Genomic DNA, 19,808 nt, shown 5'->3' on the forward strand with positions numbered 1-19,808 from the left:
AGTAATTAACTGTAACACGACTTCAGGACAATCACGCCAGAGTTGAAAATTGAGCCGTCATTCTCAACGGTCGCCGTCACCGGGAAATTGAAAAGAACATCGATGTTGCGCAGGACGATGATGGCGGAATCGACAAATATTACCGGAGCTTACCGAAAATATTTTTCCCTCGTTTTAAAACATCAATTGACCATTTTAACCCCAACAATAAACATTTTATAAACATTTACGTTTTTCCTGTAAGAATTGGCCGGCAGGACCAAATCGGTTAAAAAATGCATAGTTAGTGGACTAAATTGTTAACTTTTAAAGTCAAGTACTCAAATTAACAAGACCCATAGTCACATGACCAAAAGTGTAATTAACTCAAATATATAACACAACATTGATAGTAAAATTAGTCTACCTGCATGAAACATAACACACACGCATATATATATATATATATAATTATTTTAAAAAATAATTGAAATTTAGCCATATTTAATATGATTAAGCACACATTAAAAAACAATTATTTTTATAAATTTAAATTTAATGTATATAATAATAATAATCTTTATCCTTTTTTTTTTAATTACAAACATTATCAGCACGTTTGGTTCACGGAATGAATTTTAAGGGAATAGGAATACTATTCCATAAGGAATGGAATAGGTAAGGAATAAAATATGAATTGTATTCCAACGTTTGGTTCGCTAAAAGAATGCTATGTCATTTCCTGCCTATTCCGTGAACCAAACACCCCGTAAATGATAAAATCCAACTAATGCATGTTGAGAAAGAAGTAACCAAGTCTGATATTTAATCCAACTCATTTTAATAACCTGAACTATTCTAATATTTCAAATCTATTCCAATACAAATTTGACCCAAGTATGATCCGACCCAACTAACCCAAACCCAACAACCCGTAGTATAAATATTACAACCCACCCATGTTAAACCCTAAACACATGTTCGTTCTTCCGCAGCCTTCCTCCGGTCCTCTTTGTCTACCTTCCGCTCCTCATCCTATCTCTTGCAGCCGCTCCAAATCCACCATTTCTGTTCCTCTTCTAGCACCCTTATATCCCACAAGCCACATTCATGGCCCACCTATCACCCTTACCCCGAAAAAGAACTTTACAACGTGCAGAGGACTGGGCTTCACTGCCTCATTTGCCCGCCGTGATTACCGATTAGTTCATCGCCCAACTGGGATTCCAGGAGAATGAATAAGAATAAGGTAAGGAGCAAGAAGAAGCCCTCAATTCGATTTCGATCGTTGGTGGAGGCAGAGACATATAGCTCCATCAATGCCATCGGGGCATCCAAACATAAAAGAGATTAATTCCCCAGACATCTTTCTCCATCACGGCCACCAGCACCTCCAAACATAAAAGAGTATTGGTACCAATCATCATGGAAATTGTATCCTATACTCTCTGCAAAGTAACATCTAGAAAGTTGAGTCTGAACCATACTCTCATCAACAACAGCAGAACCGTATACAGGATCAGAATAACTAACTCGACGCATATAACAAGTTTTATCATATTGCTTAAATTTGAATCTGCCACTTCCCATTTGAGGGCTTTGACTTTGACCTTCTGGTTTGAAACATTCCCCTCAAAATCTCAATTGGCTGGCGCTTTCACTCATCTTTGAAAATATGGAACTTGGCCATGTACCAAGTGTTTGGTCATTGAAATTTAATTCCCAATCTCCATTGGAATCCTAAAGAATTTTACATAAAAAAAACATAATTTAAATTTTTATTATAAAAATATAAATTTAGGGTAACGTATATATTAGGTATCAACAAAAACAAAATATAGTATATCACATTCGGTAATTTGTATATATAATAAAAAATAATTTGACTATAAATTTATAAGTTAATTTACTATCTATTAAGTATATTTCTGCATGTTTTAACCACTTATAACTTTTTGTAACTAAAAATAAAATGGTAATAAAGATGACGTAATAATTCAATATTTTAGCATTTGTAACAAATTCAATAAATGCAAATCGTACCTTTACAACTTCAAGGGTCACGTCGAATTGTTGTCCTTCAAATACAGACATGTTGGGAAAAGGATAATCAACTGGTATAACATTAGAGGTTATCACAAATCCCGGACAATGATTAATATAGCATCCAGTTTTTGCATAGTTGTCACTCTATAAATTTGAAACGTTATTGATTTACATTATATTAGTTAATTATTAAAAAAAATCTTTTTGATAATTGTAAAAATAAGCTAAGAGGTTAAAGAAAAATACTAACTGTCCATTTGCTAAATAATCGAGTGCGCACATCAACATATATTGAAGGGTGTACCTAACAGAAACATATTATAATTATATAATAATTGGATAAAAATGTTAATTATTGCATATTGAATTCAAAAGCACCGTCCATAAAAGAGAAACTTACTGTCCATCCAACTACTATTTGATTATCTTCATCCTCCACATACAAAGAAGATGAACTATATTGGTGATCTCCTCGTAGTATTGGATTCCATATAGTCATTGTAGCTTTGGCACCAGTAAATCTTCCCGAAGGAGCATTCCCAACTATAAGCCCTGCAAACTGAATTATATTAAATTTATTGTCAAAATCAATATTAATATAATACGTCATATATACTTAATTAGTAAAACTTTCAAATTGTCTTACATCAGTATGGCGTTGTCTCTCATCATATGAATGATTGCCCAACTTCTGGGGGCTGTGTAGATTTTGAATTTTTTGTAATTGTTGTTTGGACATTCCGCGAATAGGAACGCTCCCGTGTACGTGTATCGCGCGTCATGTGTGCACTTTACGTGCATGATTAACAAATGACCACATTTAGTCATTTATCAATAATCTTGCATTAAATACTATACATATATAATCGATTCAAATCCAAGTATTATACAAAGGTGGACCGGTGGGCCCAAGTCCATGTTCGCAATTTAAAAACTCTATGTTCACAATTTTAGAACTCTATTAAATATAGAGTTATGAAATTGCGAACATAGAGTTTAAAAATTGTAAACATAAAGTTCAAAAACCGTGAACAGAGAGTTTTAAAATTGTGAATATATAGTACTAAAATTATGAACATAAGTACTAAAATTGTGAACATTGACCTAGTTCCACTTTGCAAGGTGGATCCCGGTCCATGGCATAACAACCATATATTAAATCTCACTAATCAAACCAACTACATAAATGTGATGGGAGTAAATGGAGTTGGTTTAATTATTAAGTGGAGGTTTAATCGAGTCTCCTAATTATTTAGGTCCCTCCGCAGTGCGTGCACTGTACGTGTATCGTGCGTTATGTGTGCACTTTACGCGCATGATTAACAAATGACCGCATTTAGTCATTTATCAATATTCTTGCATTAAATACTATACATATATAATCGACTCAAATTGAAGTGTTATACCAATTTATCGACGGAAGAAGAAGAGTATGTGGGTGCAGTGGTTTGGGCAAGGGGGGATGAGGTGTGAAAAAGACTCCATTCCAATAATATGCAGAAAGAAGATATAGGAGGAGGGTAGGGATAACAATAATATGCATGCCATTCTTGGCCCTTTCTTGCATGAAGATCATAAATCAATAATACACCCTGACCACCCATTTTTGTACTAGGTAATTAATTTGACCCCGTGGAGTGTGGACCTACCCTAGATCCCATGCCATTCTCTCCCTCCAACTTATTTTATCATAGTTTGCCACTATTATTATATGTTCATACTTTTTGAGAATTATTATATGTTCATACTATGCTTACAGAGACATATATGCTCATACTATGTTTACTCAGTTTCTATTTTTACAAGAGTATGGAGGGTTAGATGTGTAGTATAACTCGGGGAAATATGGATCTGAAGAAATATGTAATGATGACAGATTGACAGAAGGGTTAGATGGGAAGGGAAAATATTTATTCCTTACTCCTTATTAGTCAAGTGAGAGCTGAATGCTCCGTCATTTACTTTATTATGTTGGTGATTACTATATGTTTCTTAAAAAAATGATGATATATGTGTTCATTAATTTAATTAAAACTAATTAATTACTGCAGCTATATGAGTTTAATTGTTTCATGTATATATTATCAAAATTTCAAAAGTTATGCATGCCCACATTAATTAATAATTAACAAGTCGTGCGTGTATTGTACGTGTATCGTGTGTCATGTGTGCACTTTACGTGCACGATTAACAAATGACCACATTTAGTCATTTATCAAGTGTGACTTAATGGCTTGTAATACAATTACAAACTGTAATATACTAATAAAATAAATAATTTAAAAAAAAAAACAAAAAACAAGGAGGAGGTACAGGAGGCAGCCACCTCTTCCTTCATCAAAGGAGGAGGCAAGGCTGCGTCCACTGTATTATGGACGGAGGAGGAGGCAAAAACTGCCTCCTCCTCCATCCATCCGCGACTTGAACGGAGGATGATCCTTTTTCTTTTATTTTATACTTGTAAAAAAAAAAAAAACAAGTGTTAAAAAATATTAATCACAATATATTAGGGAGTAGTAATTAGTGTACAGTTAGCTACCTTGTTGAGTGATGAAGATGGTCTTTCTTCTTCTTTCCTATGTTTCTCTCCTCGATGTTCTCCGCCCTGCAACTTCTGTCAACAACTGAAGCTCGGCTCTCTCAGATCTGCTTTCGAGAAAGAAGATTGTGAGTAGTGAGCAACAAGAACACCGTATATAATTTTAGAAGAAGCTCCTGCTTACCTTATACAATTTTTAATAAATAACCTTATACAATTTTAGAAGAAGCTGTTGCTCACCTTTTACAATTTTTAATAAATAATGAAATAAGGATTCAATTTTAATTTGATGGGCATATCATCTAAGTGTGGTCCAACAAAGCTCACCTTAGGGAGTCATCATATATTTAAAGTTAAACTGATAGAATTGCTACAAGAAAATTAATTGTCTTAACACATAAATTTCATAGTGCGTGCACTGTGCGTAAGTCGTGCGTCATGTGTGCACTTTACGCGCATGATTAACAAATGACCACATTTAGTCATTTTTCAATATTCTTGCATTAAATACTATACATATATAATCGACTCAAATCGAAGTGTTATACAAAGATAGTGAGAGTCGCATTACATAATGCATGCCTACATAGCTAAAATTTTGTTAGATAAATTAACTTATTTGAATACCAAACAAGTTCACTTACAATAAATCTAATAAAAAAAAAACTAAATCACCAATAAATACTAACTTCACTAATACGGCCAAGATATTTGACCATTCATTTACTTTTGCTATTCATATTTTAAAATTTACAGAACATAAAGGAGTCAATCACATTTAAATTAATTAGTAATAATGTAAGCTAAATATTAGATAAATCATCGTCTTAGAGTAACCAAACTAATAACAAAATATAATAATGCAAAAACAACCATATATACAAAAATCCACTTTGGTAGATCACAAATTAAGGGTGCTATGAATGAAGTATTGAAGACCGGGAAATAAAGACACAACACTAGTTTTCATGCACACTCTTTCCGTGTCTCTAGGATATGCAATGGAGGTCCATTCATGAGGACCATTCACTATACCATGCATAACATAAATAACTAAAAAGCTTATGCCAACAATGATAGTGAATGGAAATTGAAGGTAATTTTGCGTATTCATTGCAACACGGGAAACTAATATCATGTCAAATCTTCCTATCAAACATGTAAAATCCTTTCACCAAAACCTATTACTCTTACCAAGTATTTGATACCCATACCGATTCTGATTCCCATAAAAGAGTCAATCACGGGAAACTAGTATGGTGGAGAGACAAGGTGATCTGGCTGAAAATCTTCCTACATCTGTAGATCACTTTGTAGGATTCGATATAGATATCGAAAAGGCCTAGAAATTGCATCTCTTCTTGCTCTCTATCCATGGCGTCGAGGAGCTAGGTGGATGATGGAGGCCGGCTGCCGTGCCCCCCACAGCAGCTAGGTCGTCTTATATAATTCTTTAAACCTAACTAATAAGACGACGACTAAAACTAAGACGGGTTGACTTTGTATTACACTAAAAACACAAAAATGCCCTTATTAACTTCTTCATAAACTATCACACCCACTTGGTATTATGGTATATCCTGGCCTGAACAAGTCTTCAACCTCACTTAAAATGGTTAGATGTATGTTATCTAGATATCTATGTGAACAATTTATTAGTCTTCTTATTTTGAGGCTAAGTTAGTTTACCTATATCTTTACGTTAAATAAATATTTTATCAATTAATAGAGACAACTCCAAATATTACATCAAACAAATTAATAGTAATAATCACAATCAATTTATTAATTAGATTGTTGACTTGAAAATTATTATGAGGTTTTAAAATTGACTCTCAATGAAAGTAACATATTAACCTACATGATTTAATGGCTAAATCACAAAGTAAAATTTATTCAGTGTATTCCCTCATCATCACCCCAAATATTTCATTAAACCATATATTTATTATTTTGAATAATATTGGCCTAGGTACGTGGTGATGGGCAAAGGAGTACAGTGTGTATATATGCCTGCAGGTTCCATTTATTATTTGTTTCAATTTTGCAAAGAGAATATGGGCAAGTGCACAGCGCAAATGATTATGTGGTATCTGAATCTAAATATTTATACTTTATCTTACAATTTATATATTACAGACACACAATATTAATATATATGTAATTAATTACTTCATTTTGTATTCACAAATTTCATTCAAATATTGCAATCACACAATATTAATGGATTAAATTTGATGATCATGTATTGTATTTACAAATTCTCTTTTACCATTGTAATTGTACTGTTATGTGTTTTGACTTAAAAACACAATTTATATTCTAAAACTTTACAATTTCAATATTAAAAATACACCATTTATACGTGTATAACATCTCGTGGACGGGATGGTAATTAATTTAATGAGAAAAAGATAGGGTATGTAGAAGGGTTGAAACTTAAAAGTCCCTCTCGCCAATGAAGGGCGGCCAAATTTAAAGACAACTTGGACTAGTTCAATGTTACGTTGTACCGCGTCTTCTAACACCGGGGTCAAGATGATAGGATTTCCATTGCCAAATTTTTCTTTAATTTGTTTAGACATTTAACTATTTAAGCATATCATTTCTTAAATACTAATTTAAAGTCACTTTCGTTTCAAATTACGTAAAGATTCTTTTTATTATTTTACCTTTTCATTTCAAATATTATGATTGAATTCAAATGACTTCCGGTAATCAAATAACATTTTTTTTGTCGTATCTATTAAGACTTTCTAATGTTTATATTCCAATCGTATGATTCTTGAACTCATAGTCCAAGTTAACTTTTGTAATTTGTTCGAGGATTGCCTTCACGCATGATGCATTGTTTAAGAATGATTCATTAACTTATAATTTACACCATTTATTCCCCTCAAATCCACAAATTATACTATGGATCATTGCCCACCTTATACTGTGGACCTAATAAAAAACGATATTTAGATTATATGTCTTCCGTTTATAGGTTATATACTTATAAATAAACTAAAAGTACATAATATGTTAGTGTTGGGCGTCAACCGGGTTAGCCGAGTTCAACCCCTACTCGATTCAAGACGTGGCGTTGCGGTTTACCATAGAATGATGTGGTTAAATGCAATGGTTAATATCCGGCGGGTCACCTACTTATCACTAGTTTTAAATACGATATGACAACCAGATAACCAAAAAAATATGTGGTTAAACGTGCTTGATTTACTGTAGATCCAACAATTAGATATATAATTTGTTAACTAAATTATGTAATATGTTAACCGCACATATATAATTCAGATAGAGTTTACTATGTGCATGATGGACCATGGTCCACAATAAAACAATTGCTTCAAATCATGCCTCTTGGGTAAGTCTATTCGATCATTTTTGTTTTTAATGGAATTAAACTATCTGTACTTATTTTGCTGAAAAATTAGTGATAAGTAAGATATTATTCCATTTTATTTATAATATTTTTTTTTATATTTCAAATTTAAGTCGTATTCATTATATTAAAAAAAAATTGATATATGAAAGCAATGAAAGCAAGTTGTCACTCACCATAAGGCTCAACAGGTGCAAGTGGAGTAAAGCTGAATGTACGTAATTTTATGTAAATTGTCTTTTTGACTGGTCATTTGACTCATATGGCAATTATACTTTGAAAAAAAACGATCAAAAGGATAAGTGACATTTAAGTAAAATATTAATTAGGATTTTAAAGTATAATAATGTTAATTGTTACGTACGTTTGGTTCTAAACTTTTTATTTAATCATTCATAGTTTTTCAAAATTTTTTTTAAAAAATTTAATCACTCCTGATCTTTCTGTTAGTTTAAGTAAAGATAAATTAAGACTATGAATGGTTAAAATTTTGAAATTTAAAGAAATATGGATGATTAATTATCTTAAAAGTAGGAATAACTATGGATAGTTAAATTTAAAAGTTTAATAACTACATAATTTACAGATATCTAAATTTAAAATTTAAAATTAAACGCGAGTTGTCAGTGTCACTATAATCGAAGAATCACAATTAGTATTAATTCTAACATTTAAGACTAACTAATTGCTTGTCTCGTAAGTAAATTTGGGCGAACAATATAATGACGTGAAATGGACAAAACAGGGTTGCGATTGGGCTCTGAGGCTCATGGTGCGTTTTGAGTTTCTTTTGATCCACTTGTAAAAGAAAATCTATGAGCTTCCCCTATTTTCCATGCTTCTTCATTTTCCAATACTTATCGCACAATTTACAGTTTTCAAGTTATTACATGCCATGCACACTTTTATCTCTTAATAATTCTTTCTTTCCAACCAAACACTCTGAAATAGTGATTAAAAAAAATTCCATTATCACCCAATAATAGCTAGCTAGTAATAATAATTGCTCAAATTCAATTCCTAGTGAGAGCGATATATTGATCTTCTTAGTTTAAACTGGTTAGTTATAGACAATTTAAATTGATCTATTTTTTTTCGTTTAAAGTTATACACCAAAATTTACTTAGTACGTACGTTCAAATAGTGACCGTAAGTTTTTATCTGTCGCTAAAAAATAAAATTGCTCAAATTCCTTGAACTTACTGATTCTAATAGTGTACGCGCGTGAGAGAATGCAGCATGACTACGAAAATCCCGAACCGATTACATTACATGGTTAAAGGACTGTAATTGTACGTTGTATTTTGGTTTGTAATTTGCTTTGGACATTGACATGCTAACGGATTTTGTTAAAACTTAAAACAACGTTGATTTTATTTGCTGAAACAACTTGGTTCAAAACTCAAATGTCTGGGCCTCCTCATATATTGCTGCCCCCAACTCACAAGTTATCATGGCGTTCGTACGCGATAGTAGCGTTTTTTTAACTACATATATAAAATTTAAAAGCAAAGTAAATAATTTAAGTAACCACCCATCCACCGTCAAAGAATTGAACCGTAATATGATCGCATAGGCATCTCAATTGGTCACATGAGTAAAGTTTGGGAAGAAAAATAAGAAGTCGAGTCTCCCCAACAGCAATGTGGGATCAACATCTCAAAGTGAGGGGTTCTTTGTGCGCAGTAAGCAAATGTTGCTTACCATAATTTACATCATTCCAAATGCTTTGGATGGCATTTTTTAAAACTTTTAATTAACAAAAATCCCATCCTAAGTGAAGATAAAAGAAATTCGTGTATAATGTTTTTGACATGCCTTTATAAAGTAGAAATGCTACCATTTTCACTATCCTAGAGGGCTCTATGTACCTTTCTTTTTCTCTACGTTTTATACAAAAACTTGGACTCACATATAAATTAAATATGTTGGACTTTAATTGAGAAATAATTAGCTAGCGGATCGGAGGAGTTGAGGAACTTTAATTTGTGAAACTAGGAAGGCCACATGGATGTTGTGGCGGGTGATTACGAGTAATAAGAATTTTATCTTGAATGTATTTAGTATAGTCTTAATTCTTAAATTTTAAAGGAGAAAACGATTTTAACTCTTACACTTATCGAAACTGTTAACCCTATAAGTTTAAATTGCACAAGGAGCAAACTTAGCAAATATGGGAACAAAAGTGTATGGTGCTCGATATAATGTACTCCTACATCAATTTATACATGTAGGAACGTACTAAATCCTTAAATTGTAGTAACTTAACTAATTCACCCAAAATTCACTTCAAAGTTCAAACCAAAATCGCACGTCAATTGAGTACTGATTTATTGGATGTAAGTCAATTTTTTTTTTTTTTATTTATGTTTACCATACGGCAAATCTCATATGAAAGTTCATGATTAAGAAAATTGATATTGTTTTGAAGATTTAAACAAGTATTTTGTTGCTTTCAGGACATGTCACATATAACTATCAACTTATGTGTAGCCTGTCCTTAAATGGTGCCACTATGCATCTCTTTGAAAATGATATGGTGGTCAGAAAACTTCACATCAAATTAGTTTCCTATTTTCACTTTTAAGAATTAAGATAAAGATTATCACCAACAACCAACTAAATAATCCCCTTCTCTTTTGTAGTTTTCAAGCCATTATACAAGAGGTAACATAGTTTATTATCTGGTGCATACCATCGGAGTAGTGTCTGTAAAAAAAATTTCATCGTTCAAAAAAATAATGATAATAATGAGTTCACTAGTACACCACTTTAATTACGCTTTGCCGCTCTGGGTGTTGAATTTATTAGCTTCTCTTTTAATTTAAAAGTTGATAACAATTAATGAAGGAATAACTGGAAGGCATTAAGTGATTAATTTATTACAAAGAATTAAAAGATTAACTAAACATACATTATATTTATCAAACTAATTAACATTTATGCTTATTGTAACTTCAATCGATCCCAACTTTTATTAATGTATTTCATATAACAGCCAAACATACTTAAACACGTATCAACTATATTTTGTTGATTTAGTTTAGTAAAAATTTACCATAAACAACTGTTTAAAGACATCTTTAATAGTTTCAAGTAAACTTAACTTTATTCAAAAAAAAAAAAAAAGTAAACTTTTATTCTTCAACTCCCCAGCCCACAATCTACCCATCTATTAACCAACTGAGCTGCTCATGCAAATTTTAATTTTCATTCTTTTAAATAGGTTTGATGGGTAAACAAAGTAAATAAATAATTATATCCAAGAACTAATAAACAAGACTGATTGAATATAAGAAATTCAACCCCAACTTCATTGATCATATCCAATAATCTATATGTCATTAAAATCATTCCTAATTAAACAATTCATCATCAGGATCAAGAATATAATGGGCAGTAAGATATATATATATATAGATTAGACCTTGCTACGACCTGCAAAGTTGATGGAAGGGAAGAATGAAAAACAACTAAGTCATGGCTTAACTTAAACTTGGAGATTTGGTGGGTGATAATAAACATGCCAATTCAATAATGTAAAACTAACCTATCATATATATAAAAGTGATCAAGAAGAACTCCCCACACCAAGAAAATCTATGAAGGTAACATCCTCCCTCCTTCCCCTTTTGTCTTCTCCTTCATCATCTTCTTTGTCTTTCTGCTCATTTCTTTCCCTCTTCTCTGATCTGAATTCGTCATTCTTGGCACCTCTGCCGCCATCATTGAACGTTGATGAATAATTCAGAAAATTATTCCCGGGCTTAAGGTTAGGGGGGTTTAACCTAATTCCATTCCCATGGCTTCCGACTAAAGAAAAACCTAAATTTTTGTTAGTATTATTTTTGTGATGGCGCAGTAGAGAGTAGTCTGATGATGATGAGGTGGTTGGTCTGAGGGGAGGAGAAGAGTAAGGGGCCTGATGAGGGGTATACTTGGATAAGGAGAAAGTATTAGGCCTACTATCCGCGGGATTATTTTGGAATTCCAAAAAGCTGATGATTTTGTTTGAGGGGTAAGGGTAAGGCTCCGGCGATTTGTATCTTCGCCGGAAAACATTTGTGTCGTTGATGTTGACGTTGTTGAACACTTGTTGGTACGTCCTTTTAACAGAAAGTTTGGATTGCTCCCTTTGCCTTCTCGCCATCAACACATGCCAGTGATTTTTGACAGCATTGTCTGTCCGGCCGGGGAATAGCCGGGAAATGAGCGCCCATTTGTTGCCGTGAATCCGGTGGGCCGCCACAAGCCTCTCTTCTTCCTCCTCCGAGAATGGCCTCCGATTGATTCTTGGATCAAGTTGGTTAAACCATCTTAATCTACAACTCTTCCCTATATACATCATATTTATTTCTAAATTAAATTACATATATTATAAAATTTATGATGAACTAAATTAATTAATTAATTAAACAATCAAAACATGTAAGAAACTGGTACTTCTTTATCACTAGTCATTATATATTAATCCTCACAAACTGTAAATTGGGGAAATTTTGCAAAAAAACACATTCATCCAAGAAATTAAATTGAATTTTAATTTTCTCCCTAAAAAACCTAACCCTAGTATATAAAAAGTAAAATACAAGGATTTTTAAAATTTATTTTATATATATATATATATCCTCTCCCGGGCCATTCAAAAATATATATATATATTTTTTAAAAAAGTGGTTTATTAACTTAAAATTGAGGGTGGTTACATATGGTTAATTTAATTACCAGATCTTCCTTGAAGTTTTTCAGCAATAGAATTCCAGTTCTGAGGGCCATACTGCTCCACAAGTTGCCGGAGTTTTTCATCTTCGGCAGGACGCCAGTGGCCCCGCGGGCAGGTTCTTGAACTGTCGTCGCTAGAGGCGGAAGCAGCGGTGCCGGTGCCGCCGCCGCCGGTGGTCTCAACCATAGATCGCCGCAGAAACAATATAATTCCGGTGGATAAATAATTTGTTAGTAGTCTGTGAACATGAAAGGATGGATGAAGAGAGAGAGAGCGAGATATATATAAATAAATAAAGTTGAAGGGGGAAAATGATTAGTGTGGAAGAAGATAAAAAGGTGCATCCGCAAAAGCATAGTATATATGTGATAGGCGCATGACAATAACAATAATACCAAACACTGTGAGAAAATAATTTATATAGAGATGGAGAAGAAGAGAGACACAGAGAGAGAAAGGAAAGTGGGTTTGGTTTGGATAGGCAGTCACTTTTCTTAATTTTACACGACAATACATACATTAATATATATATATATACACACTATATAAGCATTACATTGTTGAAATAACTGACCATTTCTCAACCTTTTCTTTTTATTTATTTTTTACTTCTTACCTTTTGCCATTTTTTCTAAAATCAACATAATATTACGGTGATTTCAGTAGATTTTTTTCTTTTGTTTTAATTATTAAAAAAAAAACAAAAACAATTTTGACTGTCTACCTATTTATTATCTTTTCTTTTTAGCAAGCAATTTTTCTTTTTGAATTTGCATCATGGTTTCACACATTAATTTTGTTAATTAATTAAGAATTTGCAAAATTTTAATTGTTGAGCTCAATCTATCTTATAATTAAGGTATTGTGTAAACACAACCTGAGACAGTGAGATCCCATCAAATTAAAGTGGTAGTTTGACATTGATTAAACAAACCATTGTTGTTGAATCTTATGAAATATTATCTTTCTCCGTATTAATTTTAGTTAGAAATGAACCCCCAAAAGAAAGAAAAAAAAAAAGAAGAGACAAACGAATAAGTCAATAAACAAATGAAAAATAATAGTACATGAAAACTGTTGTATCTACACACAAACAAGTCAATTAAGATTTTATAATTAATTAAATGATTATCGAAAAACTAGTAAAATTATATTATAAAAATAAATATAAAACTACTATTGTACAATTGATAACTAAATGGTTAGTTTAGAACTTTATATCAATTCAACATACACTTTATATAAGTATTAGACCACATAAAGTTAATTATTTATGTGAAAAATATGAACGAATCTCATTCATCCATAAAAAAGATAGTGAACAATTGAAATTTATACTCAAATGAGCGGGATTTAAACTAAATAGCATAGTCGTCTAAACACATATCTTTTTCGTGAAAGCTTTTATATATGATTTTGGCCTAAATAAGCATAGATAAATCGGGATGTCCGGCATCGTTTTGAGAATCTGCAATAAATACACATCATTTAACCCACAATATCATATTTTGTCTAAATACGCATAGGTAGATCAAGCTAAACACATATTGTTTTGAAATAAATATATATCATTTGTCAACACCTTGTGGTCTAGTGGTACTAAGTTGCACTCCCATATTCAGTAGGTTGAGAACTGCATTGTAATAGAGTAAGAACATTTTTATTTTTTATTTTTACAATTGATGGTTAAAATTTATTGTCACTTTACACATGAGACACTATTTTTACTTAATCTAGCCCTTATATATATATACAAGCACCCTACATGTACGTAATATATACATGCTACATGCTACTAAATACTTCTTATAAACTATTATTTTTATGTAATTTAACATTGTGGCTTGTGCTTGAATTTGTTAATTATTTCAGTAAAGTCGTATTAATTAAATTTGTGCATACACAGGTAGATATACGGTTAAGAGTAATATATATATATATATATAGCAAGGTTTACTTATACGGTTGAATGAAAATGATTTTTATTTTATTTTTTTGTTGATTGGAGTTGAAAGTTTCTCCTTATTAAGTTTGTGTCATTCTTGTTTCGTAAGTTGATGTAAAATGGTAACCGTACCCTTCTTGATTTAATCTACTAACACCCATATTTCTAAAATATTCCCAATCCCATGACTTGGCATACATGCATGCTATGGATATGGTAGTGAATACGTTTGTATGCTAGCTTGAAATGCCATGAACATATATTTAATAATCTCTGCCTTTAGTTATATATTATATTCTAACCTTGTTGTTCATCACCACCTTTCTATACTATTCTCATCTTTTTTCTTTTTTTTTTATTATTAATATTCTCATCTTTGAATAAGATAACAAATTTCCAATAAATTCAAGACTATTATATAATATAAAATTTTCAAATTAAAGGTGTTGTTATTCTTATGTTCATCCATGAGTTTAAATTTTTGATTTAATATTTAAGTGACTCATCCGCTCGTTCAATTTCAACTGTTAATACTTTTTAATATTTTCTATTTTTACCATCACCACCAAAATTCAACTATTTACCATATGATTTTACAAACAAATTAAAGGAATACCTAAATTTAAATGTCCTCTTTAAAATTAATTATTTTGGATTAAAAGCAAAATAAATTAAAATCTAAAGTATTTAATTAAAAAGAAATAATTTTAGTGGTAACATATGATCGAAGATCCAAATCATCTAATTGCAGCATGCCTAAGACACCGTACCCTGGATGACTACACGAAATTTGACGTTTCACCGCTTGTACTTTCTCCATGCAGATCATATCACCTGTCAAATATAAACCTTGCCAGGTTTAATTAATTTAGGCATATATAGTTATATACCTTAATAAATAAATAAATAAAATTGTTTCTTTAACTGACTAATTATGCAGCCAAGGACCTTGTGGTTCAGTGGCATCAAACCCTTCCTTTTATACAGGAGGTGGTGGGTTTGAGCTTCAGTGGGGGCAATACTGATTCTTGTACTTCAATAGGTTGAGTATTCAAAACAAAAAGATTATGCATTTGATGCCCCCCACAAATTTAAGCACACGTTATGCACACACACTGGTTTTAATTAGTTAGAGAAAAAATATTTTCAATTTTATTAGATAAAGTTCAAGTCGGTGTTAATTATATTATATTTATTACGTATTCACATATTTCGTCAAGTTATATTATTTATCATCAAAATCAAGAGTAAAATTTCATGAAATTTACAATTACATTGTTTGTAATTTCAATTCCCTCTAATCATGGAATTGCAAATCCTAGGCTCCCTCCTTAGTCCTCCCATGGAATTGCAATTCCCCCGCCACGAAATTGAAATTCCACAGCAAATGACAACTTTAATTTGCCCTTAATATTTATTATTATTGTTGTGGTTGTTGTTGATTTTATTTTTATAATAATAATAATAATAATAATTATTATTATTATTATTATTATTATTAAGGGCATTTGAGCATTTATTTACTTCATCCCTTTCAATTTCAGTATTTCTGCTTACCAAATAATGAAATTTAAATTCTTATTTTATTCCCAACTTATTTGCCACACAACATTATTATTTATTTTAATATATATATATATATATATATATATACACCATAGTAATTAATTCTTGCAAACAGCGTAGGATGGGTGTTTAATATATATATATATATATATATATACAAAAAAAAAAAAAGATTATCCATTAACATCAACAATTTATCGAAAAACAAGACATATCTAAGGGTGGGTGTTAAATCAGCATCCAAACCCTAAGTCATTAACACGCATGTCCATTAGAATAACGCCCAATCATGGTTACCTTTTTGTAATATTCCTATTAATATAATTTCTTTCATTAGTTTACATGATTAATTAATTCATCTAAATTGATAACATCATCTTCACAATTTCAATCAATTTAAACTCTATAATTTCTTTCATTAGCTACCCTACCTTGCTCATCCAGAAAGCAAATACTTGGAGAGAACAACTCGTTAAGCAGTAGTAGTAAACTAGCTAGAATTAACTATCTTATTAAGACTCAAATTGTTGATTATCTTTGTTAAGATATATATATATATATATATATATATTGCATGATTTGGATATATTACATATATGCATATATAGTTAACAACAACTTAAAGTGGATGGTTTACTTAAGACCAAATGTTTTAATTTGAATTGAATTTTGTTCCCTCACCTCTGATCAGTTAATTACCTGTTGGAATTATATTGAAGCTATATACAACCCATCACATTCATGTGACTTTCACACGCTAACTAGCTACGTTAATTTTTACTTATAATTAACTATATTGTTTTCGTTTCATTAAATTTTTGTGACAATGAAAATTCATAGTCAATATTCTAAAGTGTGCACTGGATAAACCTTAACCAACAAAGGACTACAAGTCCACAATGAAGTAAACCAGCCAGGAAGCTAGGCCAATAAGGCTGCCTCTCGCCCTCTCCTACTGAGAATTGAATTTGAAATCTTATGATTGCCAAACCAACAGTGCTACCAACTTGGGTGGATGTCCCTAATTATTTCCTTTATTCACGATATGATATGATGATAACAGTACTATAATTGTTAATCTTTTGTACGTATTGGATACAACCAATTAAGAAGGTGCCGTCATGTTTAATAACTCCCTAATTTTAGTTCTATATGATCTCAAATAATCATATGCAAGGGTATTTAATTTGGGGCAAGAATTGTGATGATAGCGTTGGGGCATTTCAGTTAATTAGCTGCACAAATTAAGAAAGATTATATTTCCTCTTATCTCCAAATAATTCTCAAGCTTCGTTTTGATTGAAAGCCATAATGTACCTTTTTATAAGACATGACATCTCCAAGAAACCTAGCTAGCTTATTAACAACATCATCATATATGAGCAAGGTAGGGTAGCTACATATCAACCAACGCTGAAAATCCTCAACAAACCAACATTGACTACTCCAGTCCAACCCTCACCTCTATTCTATATATATATATATATATATATATATATATATATATATATATATATCCTACACATATATACTTCATTTCTTGCACTTAATCTTTACACGAATATATCTTTTAGCTTAGCTTATTAAAACTATCCATTTTGTCATAATCATAAATCATCAGTATAATTAATTACTTTCATGAGCCAATGACTTGTGGTCTAATGGCACGAATTACTTTCCTAAATGAGAGGTCATGATTCTACATTGTAACAAAGTTATTAATACTGTACTCAATTTTTTTTTTTTAAATTTTTTTAATTTTTTTTTTAAACTTTCATGAACTTGTCCAAACCGAGCGTTATGTTTGATGCATTATATACATGTATAATCTAGCTTACGCAAGGTTAGTAAGTAGTGTATATAATATTAATTCATTAAAAAGTTAAGTTTTAATGAAATATGTATCAAGATTAAACTCTTATTATCACGTCAAAAGTTATAACTAGAAGCGAAAAATACAATCATATTTTCTTATATTAGTGTAAGAGTATCAAGATAGATTGAGACCCACAGTGAGGTGGGATAAGGTAAAAAACCTTTGGCTCGCAAGGATGCGGACCTCATAGGCTCAACCCAGCCCCATTAGCCACACCCTACCACCAACCGATCATTATACCATGGACTATGACTCGCATTGTAAGGTGAATCATCATTGGTATATATATTCATTTTTAGTATATTGAAAATTAATTTTTTGAAAGTTTATTTTTAGTGTACTGTAAGTTTATTTTTTATATACTACTTAAAAAGAAATTTTCAACTCATTAAATATGAACATTATTCAATATATTAAAAATAAACATTTATAAATAGTTCACTTTACAATATGAACCATGGTTCAAAATATAAATTGCCACCACCAATGCCACGTTTGAATCCATATCAAGCCATAGGCCGGATATTATATTGGAGAACCAAAATTCTTGTTTTTGAATTATTTCAATCGAAATTTTTTTCAGTCAATCAATTAACCAAAATATTTAGTCGAATTTAATAATCCGTAAAATTTATAAATAAAAATTTCAATTCTTTATTTTCACATAGTTTAATAATATGATTTATGAATTATAATATATACATATATAAAATTTTGTTAACTGGAATTTCAGTTAATCAAAAATCTTTAAAAAATAAAGTTAAATTTTCACCAAATTATGCACACTTAGCGCTCCAAGCTTGCCCAATTCAACAATATGAAGTTTGATAAGAATCAAATATGAAATTGTACGCAAGTTTGAATGGTTGATTAAGAAGTAGGACGCGTATACAACTGAATTCAAATAGAAATGCAACATTTAGGATTCTTAAATTAATCAAAGTCATTAGTAAACATTTGGAAAGATTAAAAGTCCAAAACGTAATCGGTTATGATAAATATATGATTAGCCAGGAGTAGAATAGCGTGTAGTTTAGAGGCATTGTATGTTGGAAGTGAAGTGACGGATAAGAATATTGTGGTTGCTATATACACTTTTCTTGTTCTCATCTTCTTAAAACTAACCTTAATTAATCTACATTAAATAATACATACATGTTTTTGATAGACGGAGGCAAAGGCAATACATATTACATGCATACAATTCAATTAAGTACAGTTAGTTGCTTCTCTCATCTCATAGGTATATATATAGTTAAATATTGTTATTGCCTCTCGTTTTCAGCTTGTATAAACACGTACTGCATATCTTCTATAAGGTATATAAAGCAAGCAGGAAAAGAAAATGACACTTTAGCTACCGGGATATGATTAATTAATTTTCATCTAATAACATTTTTAATTTGATTTTTACTGCATCATATATTAATTAATTTGATATATCTTGAATTTTTTTTTATTTTTTATTTTTTTAAACGAGATTGATATACTCAAAAATTACACGATACTTGAGGTCTTAGGCTATGGTTGAATTCATCCTGGAGTTTGCAATAATGAGGTTTCTTCTTCAATTAAGACTTCCTAATCAATAAATTTAACTAAAAAAACTAATTAATAGACACCGTAGCTAATTTTGTGGCATAATCCATGTGTTTCTTCCATGCTCAACATTACGTGTTTTTCATTGCCTAAGGTATTCAAATTACTAGTTGCTAGTTATAAAATCTACCTACATACAACCACCTTAAT

The 19,808-nt window shown here is 31.0% G+C and overlaps 2 protein-coding genes across 2 annotated transcripts; both read right to left on the reverse strand.

Moving 5' to 3' along the window:
- Positions 1-1,149: 1,149 nt before the first annotated feature.
- On the reverse strand, positions 1,150-4,435 carry LOC116012797. Its single transcript, XM_031252465.1, has 4 exons — positions 4,339-4,435; positions 2,426-2,577; positions 2,023-2,169; positions 1,150-1,197 (listed from the first exon to the last, which is right to left on the reverse strand). Exons 1-4 carry the CDS (start codon positions 4,433-4,435, stop codon positions 1,150-1,152), a joined length of 444 nt encoding a protein of 147 aa, XP_031108325.1.
- Positions 4,436-11,235: 6,800 nt separating this feature from the next.
- LOC115996507 (transcription factor MYB117-like) lies at positions 11,236-13,048 on the reverse strand. Its single transcript, XM_031235769.1, has 2 exons — positions 12,675-13,048; positions 11,236-12,284 (listed from the first exon to the last, which is right to left on the reverse strand). Exons 1-2 carry the CDS (start codon positions 12,856-12,858, stop codon positions 11,521-11,523), a joined length of 948 nt encoding a protein of 315 aa, XP_031091629.1. The 5' UTR covers positions 12,859-13,048; the 3' UTR covers positions 11,236-11,520.
- Positions 13,049-19,808: the final 6,760 nt, after the last annotated feature.

Source organism: Ipomoea triloba, chromosome 1 (genome assembly GCF_003576645.1).
Source record: "Ipomoea triloba cultivar NCNSP0323 chromosome 1, ASM357664v1".
In the NCBI taxonomy this organism is placed as follows: domain Eukaryota; kingdom Viridiplantae; phylum Streptophyta; class Magnoliopsida; order Solanales; family Convolvulaceae; genus Ipomoea; species Ipomoea triloba.